The 21219-nt window shown below is 40.1% G+C and overlaps 1 protein-coding gene and 2 pseudogenes across 1 annotated transcript; 2 read left to right on the plus strand and 1 right to left on the minus strand.

The window, feature by feature from the left end:
• The first annotated feature begins 2 nt into the window (after window positions 1-2).
• On the plus strand, window positions 3-751 carry LOC138193212 (puratrophin-1-like). The gene is made up of 3 exons (XM_069141102.1): window positions 3-37; window positions 128-298; window positions 500-751. The coding sequence occupies exons 1-3, from the start codon at window positions 14-16 to the stop codon at window positions 749-751; spliced, it is 447 nt and encodes a 148-aa protein (XP_068997203.1). The 5' UTR covers window positions 3-13.
• A 4883-nt stretch (window positions 752-5634) lies between these two features.
• On the plus strand, window positions 5635-13933 carry LOC138192858 (protein-glutamine gamma-glutamyltransferase 2-like; annotated as a pseudogene).
• Window positions 13934-15206: 1273 nt separating this feature from the next.
• On the minus strand, window positions 15207-19422 carry LOC138192861 (kelch-like protein 10; annotated as a pseudogene).
• Between the last annotated feature and the right edge of the window lie 1797 nt (window positions 19423-21219).

Below are 21219 nucleotides of genomic sequence, written 5' to 3' on the forward strand. Positions count from 1 at the left end.
CGATTTGCTTACCATGGACGCCATCCAGGACTGTGATGTAAGATATTGAAATGACAGATAACACATACCTGAATCACAGTAGGTAAATAACATTAACCGCCTGCGCTATGTCCGTCTTCCCTGTCAGGTGAATTTAAAAGAGCAGGGCCAGCTGGTCCGCCAGGACGAATTCACAGTTTTTTTTAAGAAGAAGAAACGTGTCCGCCGCATCTTCCTCTTTGAGGATCTGATTCTCTTCGGCAAGACCAAGAGAACAGCTGTTGGAAATGATGTTTACGTCTACAAGCAGTCATTCAAGGTCTGCCCTCGTGCTTGTTTATACAAAGGCTACCGGAGTCTTAATAATCACCCTTATTTAGCTTGAATGTATTTAGTATATTCTGTTTAAAAGGTTGTAGTCACACCTCACAGTGCCAAATATTTTGATCTGCCACCAAACCACATATGACCATATCTGTCGGTGTCATTTCTGTGTCTCTCTTTGTGTTTTCTCTCCCAGACCAGCGACATTGGGATGACCCATAACTCTACTGTGAGCGGTCTGTGTTTTGAGATCTGGTTCCGCAGGAGGAAAAGTGAGGACACCTACACCCTCAGGGCCTCCAGCGTGGAGGTGAAGAAAGCCTGGATCACTGACCTGGAGAGCATACTGTGGGATCAGGCCGCTCACAGTAGAGGGAGTAACAACAACATACTGTTTTTATTTAGCACTTACATGGAGAACAGTTTACAGATAGCTTTACAGGTTTAAAAACATTGTGAATATACTTTATGTTGCAGAGCTGCGGATGCAGGAGAGGGTGTTCATGGGAATGGGCCGCAAACCTTTCATGGATATTCAACCAAGTGATGCTGCAATTTGTGACCGAGCCATCAGCTGAGTCCTGCCTGGGAGAAGTAAGCAGCTGAACACACAACACTTTAACTTAAAACTAAATTCAGACCCATGTCATTTATGCAGGGTTTCCACTGTTCATGTAATTTGTGGAATATCAGGGGGTTACATAAAGTCTATTTCAGGCATGGAAAGTCTGCAGATTCGATCATTTTTTTGAGCCAAGTCATGGAATATCATGGAATTATGTTTGTTGCAGATTTCAATTTTATTTCTCATTTCCATGAAGTATTTGTCTATATAATATACAGTTGTAATGCAGCTTGTTTCCTCAGTGCTTTTATCCCCTTTCTGCTTATCAACAGTCACTCAAGAAAGGTTTTTTTCTTGTAGCTACTGATGAAGGCAAACATGCCAGGAAAATGTAAATTTCAAGAGCTTTGGCAGAAGACTTCAAAGTTTGGATGTTAAGACAGAAAAGCCAGATGTAAAGTTTGTGAAAATACTGTTGAAAATATTAGAGAGAGCCTTTTGGAGCCACACCTACAGTGCAGGCGGGTACAGTACCAGGAAATTCATTCATTATGTTCCCATTTAAGAAGAAAAATTTTGATCAGTTCATTGTTTAAGAAGTTTTAAAAAAATTAACATTTTATACTGATAATACCTGTGAATGAGTAAGTAAAGGTTGCAAATGGCTGTTGGTAAAACAATGCAGCTGGATTCTTTTTTTTTTGTGATCAAACCAAATGCGTACTGTTTTACCATTCATTATTGTTGATGGAAATTCAACTTTTTAATGAGTAAAAGTCAGGGAATTTGACATTTGACTTTGAGTGGGAAACCTGTTCATAACACATCAAATCCACAGATACTAGTGTGTGTCCCAGTAAACCAGGACCTCACATGAGCATTCAGGGTTTTCTTACAGTATTATTTTCCTTCTTTGTGGCATATATATTTTGTCAGTAAAAAAATAACATTTCATGTTTTTCAAATGAATAGTTTAATCCATTAGCATGGCTTGATACAGCTTTGTAACAGGCTTAATCAGGGCAGAATAACAACATCAAAGACAAGTTTAACCAAATGATTTAAACCACTTATTTAAAAAAAAAAAAAACATGACTAAGTGTCCTTCAGATTTTCTTTTGACCAACTTTTGAATTTTCTCTGATAAATAATGAGTTTTTACTTTACTAGTTAATTGAATTACTAGTTTGTAAATGACGTTGCAGTGTGGCTCTAGGGATGTTAAAGTAGGATGAGTGGTTGGCTGTACACCACCGTTTGTCATGGCTGAACATTGGCTTGATTGCCATTGAATTTGCTGCAGCTATTAATGCAACTAGATTTTGTTGTTTTTGTTATCTAAACAAAATCCAGCTAACAAAGTGGCTAAATTTAACAAAACTAAAATGTGTTTGTGAAATAACTGCAACAGCCCTCAGTGCTCACTGACTCGGCCTATTATTTTCTCACTGATGACATCTATGTATGTGTGTCTTCAGTCCCTGTGGCATGTTGTCCACACAGGGGTTTAGATTATCCCGACCACAGTCCATTGGCTCCGGCAGCACCGCCTCCACCACCATCAGCCATTCGTCTTCCTCGTCTGGCCGTGGCTCACTGCCCCCAGCAGGTTACCCCGGGAACCAGTCACAGGGAGTGGACACCCATCCGGGCGTCTGCTCCTCTCCCGAAGCTGGGACGGAAAATGAACTGGACAACCATCATCTTCATCAGCATCATCTTCATGGGAACTGTGAACAGTGGAAAACCCACCATCTTCTGAGTACGTTTATTTTATGTTTTTGTGAACTGTTTTTTACGGATCTGTTTGCTGTTGACTTTAAAGCACTTCAGACACTTAATGAACATCTGAATTCAGTCAGAGAAATCAGATCAAATTGAGTGTTTATATGATGATCAGCCTAAAGGAATAGGGTATATTTTTGTTTTTGTTTGGTGCCATCTGATGACACAGTGTCAAACAAACTAGAAAGCATTTCAACCAACATGTCCCATATCAAGGTGATGAACATTTTGTCCTCACGTCTCTTTTCATGTATGCATCATAATGTAAAATGAACTTGTATCAGTTTTGGTGTCAATTACACTTGTTATGTTTCTGCTTTAGTCGACAGCTCTGAGTCATCTGGGGACTGCTTGAATCTCTTCAGCAGCTCAGAGCGCAGCTGCCTGTCTGCCATCAGTGGAGAGGTGGTGGAGGACTCCTCCTTTGTGTCCCAGAGTTCAAAGGCCCATCCACCGATTTGTCGGACCCCCAGCCTGAGGAGAAACGGCTCACTGGCAGTGAACAGAAAGAAGCCAGGTGTCGCCCCCAAACCTCCACATCTGGCTACTGCTCAGACGCAGGTGAAGGTTAAATAAAGCAACCTGCTGAATTACTGTATGAGCTGAAGAAGATGGTCTCTCTCATGTTGTTTAATGATAGTAGAAGGAAAGGTCTGAAGAGGTTTACATGCGTGTTTGTGCCTGTATTGATGCGGCTGTGACTCACGTCCACATGTCAAAGTGTCAACGGGAAAGACACTGAATCCAATTTTTGTCCTAATGACAGGCGTGCATTCTTCCAGCATTAATATGTGTCTAGTATGTGTCTGTATTAGGTTTCTCGGTTTTATTATTGTTTTGAATATTTTAAGCCAATTCATTCATTAATCAACCGTTTTATTTGTTTTCATTGTGAATTAAAATGTTTGTCTTTTGTTTAATGCTGTTTTTAATTCTGATTTGTGAAGATATAAAGAAAGTGATGATGATAATCATCATTGTTAGCAATGGCCCCTGCAATAAGAATAAATTGGGCTTTGAATATTGTTGCAGAATCTCCTGTCGCCCTGCAGATGGACGGATCGTCTGAGTAAAACAAATATTTGGTGTTGCCTCGTCTGGTCTCTGGGTCTGGTTAGGGGGATTTTGGTGTGTCTGTATCACACCTCGGTCATCCATATGTGGTTATCTTGATCACGTGACTGACCCATGCAAGACAGGAAGATACTGCTACATGGGTGATCATGAATGGGTCAGTCACACACAACATTTGTCCACAATGTGTTTCTTAGTCCTTTTACCCCGAGAAAACATTTTCATATCTCCCAAAAGAAATTCTTTTGAACTCGGCATCAGCTGTTATAGGCCTTAAAAACATCTTTTATTTGAATGTCCTGACAATATGCAGCTCAGAAAAGGAATGAGTGTTACTTAATGTGCTGCAACACATTCAAAAAAATTCCCCGAAACAGTCCTAAAAAATAACCAGTTTTTTTCTAAGGCATGTGTTTTTATATGATTGATAAACTGTCACTCAATACACGTTACATGTTTATAAACTATACTGTTATTTAACTGTTAAAAACAGGCTCTTCATTTACATTCAGTCATGAGTCTGTGTGTTTCTACATCAACACAGAGTGACGTATGTGGTCAAGGGATACATTTAAAATACATTTTGTGTGATCTTCTGTCCTATACATTTTGTACAATTATTGATATGCAGGGATCAAAGAAGAGAAGATTTTATTTATTACCGTCATAAAAATCAGAAGCCAACACACAGGACCAGCATCTGTATCTGGGATAGACCACTTCAGTCCAGAGGGTTTCATGCTCCTTTGAGCCGTTTGGCCACGCCCACTCGCCAAACACATCAGATGTGTCGTCTCACCACGCCGGATGTATGTCACACGTTTCGTGAGGTTTCAAGCAGCCTTTGACCTTAAACATCAACTTCCTGTGTTACGGCGAGACCTCCAACTTTGCCGCAGCGTCACGGCGACGCCCATTGACAAAGTCGAAGGAATGTCTCAACATATCATCAACTACATGTTCAGGTTATTGTGACCCGACTTTACGTTCATGTGATCAACCAGCTCGACGGAGAACGTGAAAGTATGAAAAGTGTCATTTCCAGTGTCCACCAGGGGGCGCTATGACTCTGAGCGAATATTACCACACAGAGTCTTTGGGGCTCGACCATTATCATACCTGTGATGTTTGGAGAAGGTAGGTCCATGTACACGATCTAAAGAAACTTAGAGTTTCATGGCGAGGCCCTCAACATGGCCGCACATATCGACGAAAACGAATTCTTTTGATAAGATTTAATCCCAAACATGTTAACTGTTCATAGAAATATATTCAAGTCGGTGTGACCAAACCCCGAGGACAAGTTCGTTAAAGAACAACGTCGAACAATCGCTCAAAATGGCGACTAAATTTAAAATGGTGGACTTCCTGTCGAGTTGACGTAATGGTGCAATATAACTTTTTTGTGCGTCGAGGTGTGATACACATGTCCACCGGATTTCATGAATTTAGGTAAATGTGGCCGCCGGGGCATCTCTAGGTGGCGCTCTCGAGCCATTTGGCCACGCCCACTCGCGACTCCACCAGAGGACGACATTTTCCCCGGGAGACATGTGTGTATGCACTTTGATGAGGTTTTGAATATGATAAAGCCTCCAAAAAGGCAAATCACTTGGAGGAGAATAATAATAAGGAACCAGAAAAATAAAAATAATTCCTTGAATAACATGAGAGCTTTCACACCATCGGTGCTCGGGCCCTAACGAGTGTTGTAAGTGTGTCTCCCCTGCCTGTCTTATAATAGAATTAGTGATGTGAGGACCAGACACATGGGGGTGTCCTGATCAGGTTTCACATGCTACAAATATCTCTCAAGGGCTGTTACACTGCAGGGACATTAACCAATAAAGCTGCAGCTAAAGTCGCTCTCCACACAGAAGTCGAGGGACACGAAGTTCACTGCAGATATGAGTGAAGGTAAGGAAAACTGTTTGTTTCAAATTGTAGTACAGGTGTTAACTTGTTTATGAAGTGTAATCTTTATAAGTGAACATACAGTTTCTCTTGGTGTTTCTTCAAAGTCTACTTTGAGTGTCAGATTGAGAGCCATGAGTGAAATGTGATGAGCACCATTCTGGTGGATGACATGAGATATCTCAGATCTGGGACATTGATCTGCAGCTCAAAGTTTCCTCACAGATGATAAATCACAAGAAATCATCAGCAGGACATTCTCCGCTGCAGATTCAGTGTTACTCAACTTTTAATAGAGTCATCGGGTTATGAAGTTTGTCCACATTGGTGCAAATGTTTTTTCTACTGATGTGACAAGTTGTTTTTTTGTCTTTGTATCTATGCACAGTGTTGGGCATTGAGCACTGTGATCTGGACATTAGCAGCAACCACAGCAGCCATCACACACAGCTGTATGGAGGGAATCGTCTGGTTATCAGAAGGGGACAGCCCTTCAATATCATTATATACCTGACACCAGGCAGCAACACAAACTTCAAACCGGGCCAATCCAGCTTCACTCTCATCGTTGAAACTGGTACACATCAGTGTTTTTTTATTTTGTATATGTGTGAGACAAATATTATTATTATATTATATTATATTATATTATTATATATATTATTTTAGAGCATCACTTGTAGATTAAAAATGTAGGCCTATTTCTTTCTTTAATACAAGGTTAAACCTGGCTGAAATATTTGAGTCTCTCATCTGGATTTAGAATCACAGTTTATGTCCATTTCTGTGTCTCCAGGTCCATTACCCAGAGAAGAATCAGACACCAAGGTTTTATTCTGTCTACATGACTCTACTTCAGAGACTGAGTGGAGTGCATCTGCTGCTAATGATCCATCTGAAAACACACTAACTGTGTCCCTCAATTCCTCTCCTGACGCCCCCATCGGGCTCTATTCCCTGAGTGTGGACCAGAAGGGCCAGAAAACCAGTTTAGGACAGTTCATCCTGCTTTTCAATGCTTGGTGCCCCAGTGAGTACAGACTATTGTCTTGAAAGTGACCTCAATGAGTTATACATGTTTTAGGTTAAACTGCTCTGTCAGTCAAACCTGAAAATTATATTTCCTTTCTTGTCTTTACGTAATTTACCACTAAACCAAACTTCTAAACACCTATCTACCACAGCCGTCTCTTCCAAATGATGCAAACGTGAGACATTTACTGTATGTGCTATTGCTGTAGGATGGTCTGAATGTTTTTTCTGACTAACAGGAGATGCTGTTTACATGAACGATGAGACGAGGAGGCAGGAGTATGTTTTGGCACAGTATGGGGTGCTCTACAAAGGAACCTGTACGAGAATCACTCAGTTACCCTGGAACTTTGGACAGGTAGGCAGTAGGTCATACGCTGTCAGTGTCAAACATTACAAGTTTAAGTAAAACATAAAAATGTCGACAAATCCTTCAATAAGAAAGACTGTTTCTTTATAAACAGTTATCAAACATAAGATTTTATTAATAACATTGGTATAATAAAGTAGTTTTCTCTTCTGTTTGTGTGCAGTTTGAAGCAGGAATTTTGGATATCTGTCTGAAGATTCTGGATAAAAACCCAAAATATATTTCTGATGCCGATAAGGACTGCTCTGCCCGGGGAAATCCTGTCTATGTGACCAGAGTGCTGAGTGCCATGGTAGGTCTGCTTTTGTTCACTATAGGAAGGAGGGAGAGCCCGAGGATGCTTTTGGTTTAAGATTACCGTGGTGCATCAGAAAACTCTGTCTGCTCTTTAGTATTCACTGTGTTTTATCGTTGTGCGGGCCAACCTTTGTCCTTCTTTTCAAACTCTCGCTTCTCCCCCAGAAACCTTTGTGATACAAAGCAGCATAAAAGAAAGCCAGCCTGCATGCTCACTCCAAACAAGCGGCAGAGAGCATTGTAATAACTAACAAATAAATGATGGTCTGTCGGTATGTTATTTCTGCTGCTGCATGGCAAAATAGTGAAGAGAAATCCAGAGCTATTTTTACTGGGTGTCTTCAGTTGCTGTCATTGTACAAGAAATCAGGGATATTTCCAGACAATTTGATAACCATGAAAAGATCATGCATTATATTTGGGTTATATGGTATAGAGTGTTGAGGGTGCACTTTTAATGGCAGCATTACAAACGTGTCATAATGGTCTATATTTACCTTTTCAACCCTATGTGCTTTAATCAGTTAGCACTGATCTGTATCTTTTAACTTGACAAAACTTTCGTTGTTCACATTTTTTTTTTTAATCCAACACTGTCCTCCTTTTAATGTCCTGCCCCTTTGAAAAAACAATCAGGGTAAAAAAATAAAATAAAAAATCTCAGCATTTAAGGGAGTGTTACCTTGAACATCTTGTGAAGAAAAGCAAATAAACAAGCACATTTTGTACATACTAATTTAAAATGAATAAATTAAATAGTAAATGTCCCTCATTGATGGAATGTGAAATTATTCTGAAAATATTTAGTTCAATTTAATTTTAATTAAAACTTTGATGCCCTCTCATTTCTCTGCAATGTTCACTTATGCTCCTCTTCTTCTCAGTGCTTTCTCTCTGCTCTCTGCCTCCGGCCACAGATCAACAGTAATGATGACAGGGGCGTGGTGGTGGGGAAGTGGAAAAACATTTTTGATGGGATTCATCCATCAATGTGGCTCGGCAGCGCGGAAATTCTCCATCAGTGGGCAGAAAGTGGTCCCGTCCGCTATGGCCAGTGTTGGGTCTATGCTGCTGTTGGAATCACAGGTTGGAGCACAGTGGGCAGTTTATATGGTCATTTCATTTGTTTTTTTAATCATTCATTTATGTATCAATTCACGCACTTGTTCAATTTTCCTACGTGGTTTAAGCTTTTGAGATTTGGTTATTTTGTTTTAGAAATATAATATTCACATGTTTTAATGTGATCTTAACAATTTGAACAGAAAAACAAGAACAAGAGAATTTGTTTGTTAAATTCTATTGAACAAAAATAAAATTAGCCAACAGGCTATCACCTATCTTGAGGCATTTTAGAAACAATTTCTTTAACTACAGCACCATACAACACTGTATAATTGACCTTCACCATTATAACTTACTTCTTCATGCCAGTTACATCGTCAAGCTGCCCTCTACTGCCAACAATCACAGCTTTTTAATCAAAACCCTAAATTTAGAATCTAATCTCATGGCTTTGTTCCTGTCTGCCCTTCATTGTTTATCTCTGATGACCGACACGGTCTCAAACGTTTGCTTTATAAAGCTGGTGTGATGTAGTGTGACTGTGCGTCCTCCTTCAGTGTCCCGTGCTCTGGGCATCCCGTGTCGAGCGGTTACTAACTTTGAATCTGCTCACGACTCCGATGCCAACCTGGTGATAGAAGACCTGCGTGATGAAAATGGTGAAACAATTTTTCATAAAGACTTAATATGGTGAGTTGTTAGTCTCTTTCATTTAATTTTTTTTAATTATCACGTGATCTTTCATTAATCCCATGTCAGAGAATACAACATTGATTATTTTACAGTTTGAAGCAAAAGGGTCACGTTATAGCTTCTATATTAACATTTTTTCCAGGAACTACCATGTTTGGTTGGATAGCTGGATGACTCGTCCAGACTTGGGGCAGCGGTTTAATGGGTGGCAAACCAGTGACCCAACCCCACAAGAGAAAAGTGAAGGTGAAGACAAAGACCTGATTAGAATAAAAAAAAAAAAAGCACGCATCAAAACTGCCTTAAAGAGCTGTTATAAGGGTTTGCGTGTGAGGGCACCAAATTTGACCATGGTGGTTAGTTTCGACTTGTGACAGTCACAGCTTTGAGGTCTCGTTCAGGCCGACTTCAAACTTGTAACAGCATATTGTGCTCGACATGTTCACATGGAGATTGTTCTCTTCTTTAAAGCTTTTCAGTTTTATTTGAACAAATTACACATAACACAAATAATCTGACCCCTTTGGAGGGCCCACTTACAAAATGCTGTTACATTTTTTTTGTTGCTAAATGTTGCTTATAGTTAGTGCTTTCGGTTTATAATCACGCTGCTATTAGCCAGGTTGTTACTTTTTTAACATTGATTGATATTTCAATGTGGTTTTTGTTATTTTGTTTTCTTGCTGTGTTTTGTTTTGTGCCTATAAAGTCTTTTGGGAACATGTCACGTGGTGACTTTTCTCTTTCTGGATTTTTTTTTTTTTTTTTTTGGCTACTCTGCATTTTGCATTAATATACACTCAGCAAAAACAACCTTCTAAAAAGGGCTATTTTGTGGATGTATGATGCTGTCAGGTGTTTTCTGCTGTGGACCAGCTTCCCTGAAGGCGGTCAAGGAAGGCGAGCTGACCAGGAAATATGATGCCCAATTTGTTTTTGCTGAGGTGAGTCTTTGCTGAAATCTTTTATTGAAATGTATTGTCAAAAAGCACAACTGTGAACACAGTCCTCATTAGAGGTATGTATATAAAAATATATTTTTCTGCTGTTGTTGTATTAACCGCTTGTTCAGACTTAAGCGCCTGTTTTCAAACTGTACAGTGCCTGGTGGCTGTCTTTATATTCAGTATTATTTGATGAAATTTTGTGTCTGTGGTCAGGTTAATGCAGATGTCGTGTACAAGGTGCGCCAGCCAAACGGAGAGCTTGTCATTTCCCATGGATCAACCAGCCGTGCTGGATGTTTTATCAGCACCAAGGCTGTGGGCTCATATATGAGAGACGACATCACAGACCAGTACAAGTATGCAGAAGGTACTGCAGAGTCACAGGTGCACAGACATACTTGACTCCAAACCACAGACTTATTCAAACATATCTAAAAATATACAAGTTGGATCTTCATTTTGATTATAACGCTGTTTATTTAAAATAATTTGTGATTTTGAGTCAGTGAATTGATATTTTTCTGGCCTTTCACGTACAGCACAGGGGATGTGCTATATGCTACTTCTGTGGTAAACACCCATGTTACATCTCACATTGCATGAATACAGACACATGACCAAGTTCCTCAGTTTAAAGATTTAGGGCTCTGTTTTCCTGATACTATGTGCAGATGAACAAAAAACCTGTTTGCTCTGTCAAATCTTGTTTAAAATATTTCTTGTTTTTAATCCTGATGGTTTCCAGGCTCCCAGGACGAGAGGCGTGTCTATGAGAAGGCCCAGCACCACAACAAGCTACGGAAGAGCGGAAAAGAGCCAGGACTCCATCTCGAGGTTTTTACTGTTCATACATATTCAGTTGTACCAGGGGGAGAGCAAATACTGTAAATATATATGTATCTAGTATATCTATAAACAAAAATCCAGTGGTGTTTAAAGTACCTGAAACCGTGCTTGAGTAAAAGTACAGATATCTTACCAGAAAATAACTTTGGTAAAAGATAATGTCACCTATTAGAAAATGACTTGAGTTAAAGTCTTAAAGTATCCGATGTTTACTTAACTTAAGTATTAAAAGGAAATTTGTGTTATTAAATGTACTTAAGTTTTAGAAGTAACAGTAAATGCTGTAATTAAAAAACAAAAAGCAAGTGTTAAAGCGACACTGTATCCGGGGCCACTGTGGCTACAAGTGAAAATCAAGATTAATCTTGTTCAGATATTATGATGTTGTTGTGACTTGCTTGCATCAGACATGCCTTGGCTTGAGTGGAAATACAATGTAGAAACTTAAGCAGGTCTTTGAGAGCACTTGATGATGGAGCTCTCAAGCTCCAACCACTGATTCACCAGAGCTGCTTGTGGGCAGTCTGTATTATCGAGCTATCAAATTCCCTCCAATTTTATTTTGTAGTAATGAAGTAGCTCAAATGTATTGGAGTAAAAATATATATTTTGTTTAGTAAAAGTGAAAGTTGACAGAAATATAAAAATTCCAGTCAAGTTCAGATACTCCAAAAAAACATACTTAGGTACTGTAACCAAGTATTATTACTTTGTGACATTACACCACTGCAAAAATCACAGAAAAGGACTCAAATCGATATTTGAGCTTCAGAGAGATTACATCATCTGTGTCTAAACTACAGAACGAAACAAGAAGGAAATGAAACAAAACAGTAATGGTGTCAAAGTCATGCAGCAGACTGTGGCCAAGTCAGAGTAAGTTAAACGGTCACAAGTTGAACATAACCAAGATGGATATGACAGGCGTGCAGTTCACAAGTGGTTTTCAAACTGGCGTGAATTCAAATATGAACCACATTCATGTTTGTATTGATTTGTTTATGCCAGAGATAAAACTATACAAAGTGAATTAGCTTTGAAATTCTTTGGACCTTACATATATTAATATAGAGGTGATATACTGATCCAAACAGAATCATGTTGTTTCAGATTGTATTTAGACGAGATGAATGAAATGTAAAATCCATTTGAATGAATTTTATTATTAAATAGACCATGAATGTCCGAAACAAAAATCACCTCATGATTCTCATTTAAGATAAAGCTCTCCAACAACATGATCGTGGGCTCAAACTTCGAGGTGTTCGCTATCCTCACCAACAACTGCATGGATGCAAGGGACTGCAAGTTTCGCTTCTTCGCCACAGCGGTCGGCTACAACGGCACACGAGGAGCCCGCTGCGGATTTGCTTCAATTGAAGGGGAGGTGCCGCCTGGAGAAGGTTAGCTCTGATGTCAGTGTGAGCTGTGAATTTAATGAACTCACCAAAAAACATTAACCAATTGTTAGGAAATATCCCAAAATTTGAGGTACCTCTTTGAAACAAGGTCTTTATCTGTCAAAACAATTTCTCAATTGGACATTGTCTTCATGATATCTTAAAGCATAAAATGTGTGTTTTCAGAAATGCGCCTGTCCATCAAACTGGAGTATGATAGTTATGGAGCAGCGATCACCTCCGACAGGATGATCCGTCTCTTAGCCATGGCCTACGACAAGCGGTTGGACGTTTTCCACCATGCTAGGAAGACCCTCGTGCTTGATGAGCCAGAACTAGATATCAAGGTAAGGATGGAGGGACAGTGAAAGAAACCAGAAAACATGTCACATTTCAGGAGAATATATCTGAGTGAGTAAATGATGTTTTGACATTCCTGGACGAAACTGAACTTGAGTAGCAAGAAATCAGTGCACATAAATTTAAGCATGAAGTACATTAATAAACTGTTTTTCACAAGGCAGCCATGTCCAGGGGCATTATGTTTTTGCAACGTCTTATTCCATGCGAACGTACGTCAACTTAGGTCAACTTCTCTGTGACATGACAATGTTCTGGAGAAAATCTTTTCTGTCCATTATTTAACATCGTAACTCGTGAACAGAAGAGCAGATTTTGACTATATTTCATCTTTGGTCAGATACTGAATTGTTGACACTAATCTTGGGTGTTCACCCTCTCGAGCCTCCTTCTTGAATATCTATACTGAACCTTGAACCTTGACTCGGGTATCCACATGTACAGAAAAGTAAAGTATTTGGAAAGTTTCCACTGTTTTCTTTTTTTATTTGGTGAGTTGTAATTAAATTGTAGAGGTTATCATGATACTTTTAAACATTTGCATTTCTATATTAACTTTTACTTTATGAAACCTGTTTTCCTAAACCTTTCTCTGCAGCTGGAGGGAGAGGCCACAGTGAACCAGCCTGTTACGGTACAGCTGACCCTGTTGAACCCTTTACCAGAACCGCTGCAGGACTGCAGCTTCACCATAGAGGGGAACAACCTCACTGATGGCAAACCCATAACAGCAAAGTATGTTATGCAGCAGTAACTGTTACGTAGATTTCTATACTTTCCTACTGTTTTCTACTGAGCCATTTTACTCTTGTCACCCATTCCAGTTTATCTTCTGTTTAATGGACAAGAAGATATCTGTACTGTAATCAAATTTGATGTAGCTTTTGAGTCAAGGCCAAACAAACCTCACCCAAAACTCCTCTAAACGTTTCCCTGCAGCTGTCACACTGGGATGCCTAGTTCTGTTATAAATGAAATGTTAGTTTCAGCTCTCAATATAAGCTGCTGTTCTGTTACCCAGTTACAGTGAGAATATCTTAAAAACAAACATCACCTTTCTGCCTGTGCTGTGTACTTACGAACAGAGATAAAACAGTTTGGCTGATGTTGCTCTTTGTATGATTCCTGCAGGATTGGAACCGTGGGCGCCGCACAAGAAGCCAAGGCCCGTTTTGAGTTCATTCCCAGCAGTTCTGGCTCCAACGTGCTCCTGGTGAACTTTGATAGCGACAAACTGAAGAAGATCAGAGGCTTCATTAGTGTTGTTGTGATAGGAGAATGAGCCAGGACAGAGTCTCATTGCACCAACAGATTTCAGTTTAATTGAATTACAGTGGCATTCAGAGCTGCTGCTAACATAGAGGCCTGAGGCTTTATGTTTTTTTAATCCACTTATTATTTGTATCTTCTTATTATACTCGTATATGTGCACCTGTGCTAGATGGGCAAACTTGAGGAAAGATACCATGGAAATTCTTGACATATTTGGAGAAGCACATATTGGATCCTCTTTTAAACAGTGCCTTACTTCAGTAGAAACAAATCTTTGTAGGCATTTTGTATAATTTCTTCACCCGTCTCTGACATCAGTTTGATGATATTAATGACCACATTTAATCCACAATTCCTTCAGATGCAAGATGTTTGATGATTTTCTTGCATGTACTGACCGATTGCAATAACCTGCACACAAGATTTCAATGGAAATCTTTGCTTTTACCTTTCAATAACCCTCCAGTTTCTCTTTTAGACCCATTACTTGGTCAGTTACTGGATCTTCATTCAGTTGAAATGTTCCAGTGCATAGGCACTAACCTTGAGCTCAAATTGAAAATGACAACAGCATCACAATAGTCAGGCGAAGAGAGAGAGAGAGAGAGAGAGAGAGAGAGAGAGAGAGAGAGAGACACAGTGAAGCTTTACTTCAGTCCTCCAAGTCTCTTTTCTCTGAAGAGTTGTCTGATGTCAGGAGTTCATCAGGGCGTTGCTTTACTGGCTGACAGTATCTGCAGTTGAAGTCAGTGGGTTTCCTCTTCCACTTCATCATTGTAGTTAAGTCAAAGTTCCTTGTTTATCACTATGTTTATTATTCATTAGTATGTTTAGGTTCACTTGTATTTGGTAGATAGTGTGCAGACAACAGACAGGAAAAGAGGCGGGAGAGATGGGATGTGGTGACGTGACATGAAGGTTCCTGTTGAGACTCGATTATTGTGGTCAACATCTTTGATCCCGAGGCCACACGATGCCCAGTTTCATAATCTATTGCTTACATAATTCTTTGTTTAGTGCTGACCTTATTATTGAGTTTAGTGGATTAGACGACTTCATGTCTTTATGTTTGTGTTGCATAAAACACACTTAAAACACACCGTCATGGAGATTTGTGATTTTGTCAAGTATTATAAAGTGTCACTTTTTCTGCTGGTCTGTACGTCATCTCTTGTTGTGACATTATGATTCTTCAGGTTCTTCAAGTAACAATAGCACAATTTTACAATGATTAAAAAAAGGCATTTATTTACAGAAACGTGTAATAGTCAACTATATCTTCATCACTCCGCTTCATCTTCCTCCTCACCGGAGAATTGCTGGGAGTAACGAGGGGCAGCGTAGTCAGCCATGTTGTTTAGTCCGTAAACTGCAGCAGCTCAGCGCACTGCGAGAGATCTCCATGTTACGGGGACCAGACCACTCGGAGGTTTCGGCGTCGTAGCACTCGACTTCAAGGGTGGTGGTGATGCCGTTGAAGCCCCCGGCAACAAACAGGCAGTCATCGATTAGTGCGATGCCGAAGTTGCTGTGGTGGTGCAGCATGGAGGGCACAGCGTTCCAGGTGTTGGTTTGAGGGTTGTAGGCCTCAGCAGTGTGCAGACGGGCGGTTCCATCGAAGCCACCGACCTACATGAGAAAAAGTTCATCATGGAGATGATGCTGCTCTTTTAGATTTTTCTGGGGGGATTTTTTTTTTTGTATCTTCAGTTAAAATGTAAAAGAAAACTGTTGACTAATGACATTTCCTGCAAATATTAGAAATGAGTATGCCCATTACAATTTCCCCAAAGCACAAGTGGACAAATACAGATTTCTTGATTGATCTGATCAACACTTCAAAGATGTTCAGTTTACTGTAATAAAAAAAAACAAAGAAAAGAAGCCAAACTTCCCATCTGAGCAGCTGGAAATTAATAATTTTAGTAATGTTTGCTTAAAAGATTACTCAGTTATTAAAGTCGTTGGTCATCAATTTTTGATCTGTCAACTAAAATATGAATGTTATTTACTAACTAGTATGTTACTGACTTCAATGGAAAAGCTTTGAAACCTCTGTTCAGACTTCCTTTTCATGCCTCTGTGTCTCACAGTGTTTCTGTGTTAGTTCAGTTTCAGCAGAGCTTCATGTGCTTACTGCAAAGACTCGGTTTGCGTAGACGATGACTCCAATTCCACTGCGCCTGCTGTCCATGTCGGCGATCAGTGTCCACTGGTTGGTCTCTGGGTTGTAACATTCAGCCGTTGACAGACATTCACTTCCATTGAAGCCACCACAAATGTACACCTGGAGGGAATGAAGGAGAGAGGATGTAAGTCATTTTGTGTTACTTTCATCAAAGACACATATTTAACGCTTAATATCTGATAATCACAGATATTTGTATTTTCTAGAAGTCACACGTTTTGGTGAAAAAACGAGTACATTAACAAGGCAATGCTGCACAATGTGTTGCTGAATACTGGATGCATGACGGTGCTTTGCATTTCTGTTTCCGCTTCTTCATTTAATATATTAAATCAGTCTAGATGGACATGGATGTTCACTGCAACTTGACTGGTTGCAGGCGTTAATTCTAGGTTGGGCTTAAGAAAACTATTTTTTTCTTTCGAAGCCGAAATGTTTCACGGTGATGATAGTCTGGTTAGGTTTATTCGGTTAATATTTTTCTTTGGGGAAAGCCCCACACACCTTGCCATGGAGGGTTGTGCAGCTGGCGTCACTCCTCTGGTCTTGCATGGACGCAATTAAAGTCCACTGGTCGGTCGTAGGCTGATAGCGCTCGGCCGTTGCAAGTCGATTATGTCCATCATAGCCTCCTATGGCATATATGTGCCCATCCATCACAGTTACACTGACATAGCAGCGTCTTGAATGCATTGATGCCACCTCCTGCCAGGTGTGTGCGTCCAGGTTAAACCTGTGCACAGTGCTGAACTGCACAACACCGTCAAAGCCACCGACACAATAAACTGATCCGTTGAGGAAAGCAACACCTTGATAGGCCCGAGGAGTTTTATCAGTGTTGATGACATTGACCCAGCGGTCAGCACGGACATCATAAGCCTCGATGGTATTGGTGGGGCTGCCCTCACTCCAGCCTCCAACAGCAGACAGGATGGCAGTGGGCAGGCGTGGGCGGGTCAAAAAGTTGCAGATTATGGACTCAGAAAACCAATTTTTTTCTGAGGTCATTCATGGCCTCCAAGGTCTTGACGAGAATCATTTGACACTCTGCACACGCCTTCACCACTTCGTTGTGGGTCACGTTGTCTATTACGTATTCTGGGACCATCAAAGCCAGCCTGACCTGCACAGAGACACGAGGACATACGTTGGAATTACATTTTCTAAAATGTAGCTTGAGCAATACTCAGACTCGACTGGTGTTACCAGCAGGTTTCAGCTCATTACAAATATCATATTGGCATTAGTAGTAGACAGTCCCTCCAGGATTCAGCAGAATTCTAAAATGCTTGATTTTACAGCGTATTTTCTCATAAATTGCAATGTAATTTGTGGGTCTTTTTTGCAGTAAAAATGTGGGACTTCAAAATTTTGCCATTTGAGAAAAAAAAAAAATACTTTTTTTAATAGCTACAAAAAGAATAATATGTGATCACTTCCTTTGATAATAATATTTTTTGAACTTAGAAATCCATATGACTCAAAGTTACCAAAAGTTCAGAAAAGCAAACAATCTGTGACTAATATAGTAAATAAAGGCTCTATCTGACTACTCTATTCACAAAAACAAAGTGCTGTCTCTTCCAACTTTAAGTGTGTAAAAACTTCAAGTTGTGTAAAACGTAAACTTTTTACACATACAGGATTCATCATTCCAGTGATAAGACTAAGACCGCATTTCCCACAAGTCCCGCCACTTCTAGTTGTTCTGTTTTTTCCACTTGGCTAGCATGGAGTTTGTTTTGCTGGTGAGAGGAGGGGGAGCAGGTAGGTAAGTAGTTACTTTATTAATCCCCAAGGGGACATTTTTTCACTACAGCAGCATTTATAGATACAGGAAGGCAATAAAATAACAGTAAAAAATATGAAATATAAAAATGCACAGTATATACAGTACATTTTATACATATATATATATGTGTTTAAATTTTATTTAAACAAACAAGAAACAGACAACAGTGTTATTGTTGTGTGATGGATTTTGCCAGAGGTGAGTTATTGTACAGTCTTATTGCAGTGGGCAGGAATGATCTCCTCTATCTGTCCTTCTAACAGCGGAGCTAGAGGAATCTATTGGAGAATGTGCTCCGCTGACCCTGCAGCAGGTGGTGGAGAGGGTGGTCAGGATTACTTGGCTTGCACGGAGTTTGTTTTGCTGGTGAGAGGAGGGGGAGCAGAGCCTCATTGACTGTATTTGAGGAGTTATTTTTGTTTGGAAAAGCTACTTTATGCCGTAATCCTTTCAGCAGAGCTTCTGTTGAGGACATTTTTTGCCCAAAAATTGTGGGAATTTTGCAAAACTGCAGGCTCCTGCAAATATAGCAGAGATTGCTTGAATTTGCATTAATTATTGCAATTGCAAGATTGTGATTTCCTGGAGGGACTGAGTTGTAGAAGTACTGGTCGTTGTGTCGTCGGCCTGCAAAGAAGAAATTAACATGCAGAAACATCTTTCAGATGATATCAAAAACTTGTTACAAATAGGCCTTTGTAGTTTCTCCACCAGACTGCACTGATTTCTTCAGTTTTCTAGATTGAAAATCTCAATCGTCTTTTTTGTCACAATTTCTAAATAAACAAATTTAAAGGGTCCTTACAAAAAATATTTTTGTTAAAAGATTAAGTTTGACCTAAATATCTGGGTTTTTTTACTCTCAAATTATAATATCGGAGTCAAAAATGCAGGAATGTTCTGAGTTCAGTTTGAAAATATTTGTAAGATGTGTGCACTGTAATGTTTGTATGTTGTAGTCAGGACTGAAGCACTTCAGTTCTTTTTCATTATTCTTTTCGACTCTCTCTCAGACTCGGGCCTATTAAACTTCATAATATTTCCTGTCTATCAGCGTAAAATGCAAAAAAAATACATTTTACTCGGTACATTTTACTTGCGTGGTCTAGAACAGGACTGAGTGTGGCCTGGTCTCATGTATTTTGTCTTGGCTTAAAATCGCCTGTTGGAAATGTTGCAGACTTTACAGAAAGAGTTGTGACTGCAGCCCAGCTAATACTGTACTGTACTGTACGGTATTGTATTCATGAAAACACTATTAGCAAGATTTAAGAGATGCAAATCAAGAGTAAGTTGCATCCCAACAGTTGATCGCCTCACTTACTTTGAACAAAAGCAGAGCGATGTACTTTCTACGATCCTCAGGTGCGAAGTCGATCCAGCGAAGGATGGCCTCATACACCGTCTTCTCCTGCTTCACATTGAGTTGGTCACTCTCAATGATTTGAACAAGTTTCTGTGCAGAGAGCGACAGGAACTCTTCTGAGGTGGCAGCAACCTTCTCAAAGTTGAGGATGCAGCAGGTGGACGAGGTTTATCGCCAACCAGCAGACTAACGGCCAGACAGCATCTCCTGGGAGCCAGAGTTTGGTGGTACAATCAACCCCTGGACCTCGGCACCCGCAGTGGGAGGGAATCGTGTCTGGAGTGGTGGATTTAGGAAAAAGAAGGCCCCTTCAAGGCAGCAGCAGCAGCCCTAATTCAACAACTGTAGCCTGCTGTAACATCATCGTCAAACCTGAGGATTACAGTGAGGATGGAACTAGTCAGGGGTCAAAGGCTGCTCCACAGTCACCTCACAGGTAATACAACTTCTTTTTTTATCTGTTCATCCCACTTAATTAGTATTTAACCTCAGTGGTTAAATTCTCAGTTCTTACACATTGCTATTAGAAAGTAGCACTCAGACTTTTGAAGATCTGATATTTGGTGATTTTGCAATTTTATTTTTGCATTTCTTAATATTAGTGATAGTCCCCTTGATCGTATATTCTTACAGATCGAGCCAGGCCCTGTAACATATTGTAGGTACTATTCCCCAAACAGTATTCAGTCATTACTTCAGCTTGAGTTGACAAGAAACAAATCTGACTGGTCGATTTTCACTCTCCTGACAATATTATTTATCTCTTATGAGAAAATAAAAAGTTTCAACCATCGTGTCAGGCAGCGTGTAAAAACTTTTTTTTTTGCAACCACAAGAGGAAATATAAACTTCATCAGATGGAAATCTTGTCGTATTGAAAATGTCCAGTGTATCATTTTATTTTAGACTGATATATTTGGTTCTTTGGAAACATTTGGCTCTTCACTTGAATTTAAAAAAAAGTTCAATTGGTCTGACCAAAGTTTGTATTGATTGATCCAGCAGTGAGTCAGTAGGGTTGAAGATGTTAAGGACTCTAAAAGCTGGCTTGATCTCCTTCCTTTCCGCTGCAGGAACACACACTGGGTTTTGACTCTGTACTGTTGTTTTTGTTTCATTTTTGAACAGGTCATCAAGGAGAACAGAAAGAGAAACAAGGAGAAGGCAGATGAGCAGAGCGAGGAGTGAGAGAGATGCCGCCGCTCTGTCTCAGTCCCACACTGTCGGCTGTCAGTGGTTTCCATGGGGACGAGGTATTAGAGCGAGGTCAGCGAGCCAGGACTCGTGCACAACTGGAGCGTCAGCGGCCGGATCATCCACCCCACCTGACCAGCGCGTTCGATCCCCGTCATCTTGTTCCCATCACGGTCAGCCATCATGTCGCATCCTCCAGGAGGCTCAGAAGTTTCAGATCTCCCGCCACGGGAGCTTCTGCTCAGAGAACTCCTGTATGAGCGACCGAGGGCCTGCAGGGGGTAGTGAGCCTCTATGCTGCAAACACTCCAGCCTGCCCAGAGGGAGATATGAGGGGGCGTTTAGTTTGGCGAGTCCACAGGAGAGTGCCAGCAATGCCCTGTAAGTTTACTGTATGTGGTGATAAAAATAATACTCGATGATATTCCTCTCATTTTCACTAATCCTCTGAGATTTAATGAGATCTCGTGCATTCTTTTCTGTCTCTAAGCTGACAATGAAGAGCTACAGGTATTGTTTCTTCCCTTTGCCTGTTTTTTTTTTTTTTTTTTTTTTTTTTTTTTTTTTAATTAGCGTACAAGCTTACGAGAACAGACCCTCAGGCCTGCCACCAATGTCATCTATATATCTCACCAGGAGGTTGATGGGATCAGTCAAAAGTAGGGATATCTTGGAGACAGCAAACGATATTAGAGAAAGCCTAGAGTAAACTCATGAGGGGCATTTAAATACTGTATGTTGGACAGCAGAAGAGTA

Source organism: Embiotoca jacksoni, unplaced genomic scaffold (genome assembly GCF_022577435.1).
Source record: "Embiotoca jacksoni isolate LCO1_2020_lvr unplaced genomic scaffold, fEmbJac1.0.p SCAF_9, whole genome shotgun sequence".
Lineage (NCBI taxonomy): Eukaryota > Metazoa > Chordata > Actinopteri > Embiotocidae > Embiotoca > Embiotoca jacksoni.

Coding starts and splice junctions, on each gene's coding strand:
- LOC138193212 (XM_069141102.1), top strand. CDS start 14: ATGGACGCCATCCAGGACTGTGAT. Junction 38..127: donor ACGCCATCCAGGACTGTGAT/GTAAGATATTGA, acceptor CTTCCCTGTCAG/GTGAATTTAAAAGAGCAGGG. Junction 299..499: donor TCTACAAGCAGTCATTCAAG/GTCTGCCCTCGT, acceptor TTTCTCTCCCAG/ACCAGCGACATTGGGATGAC.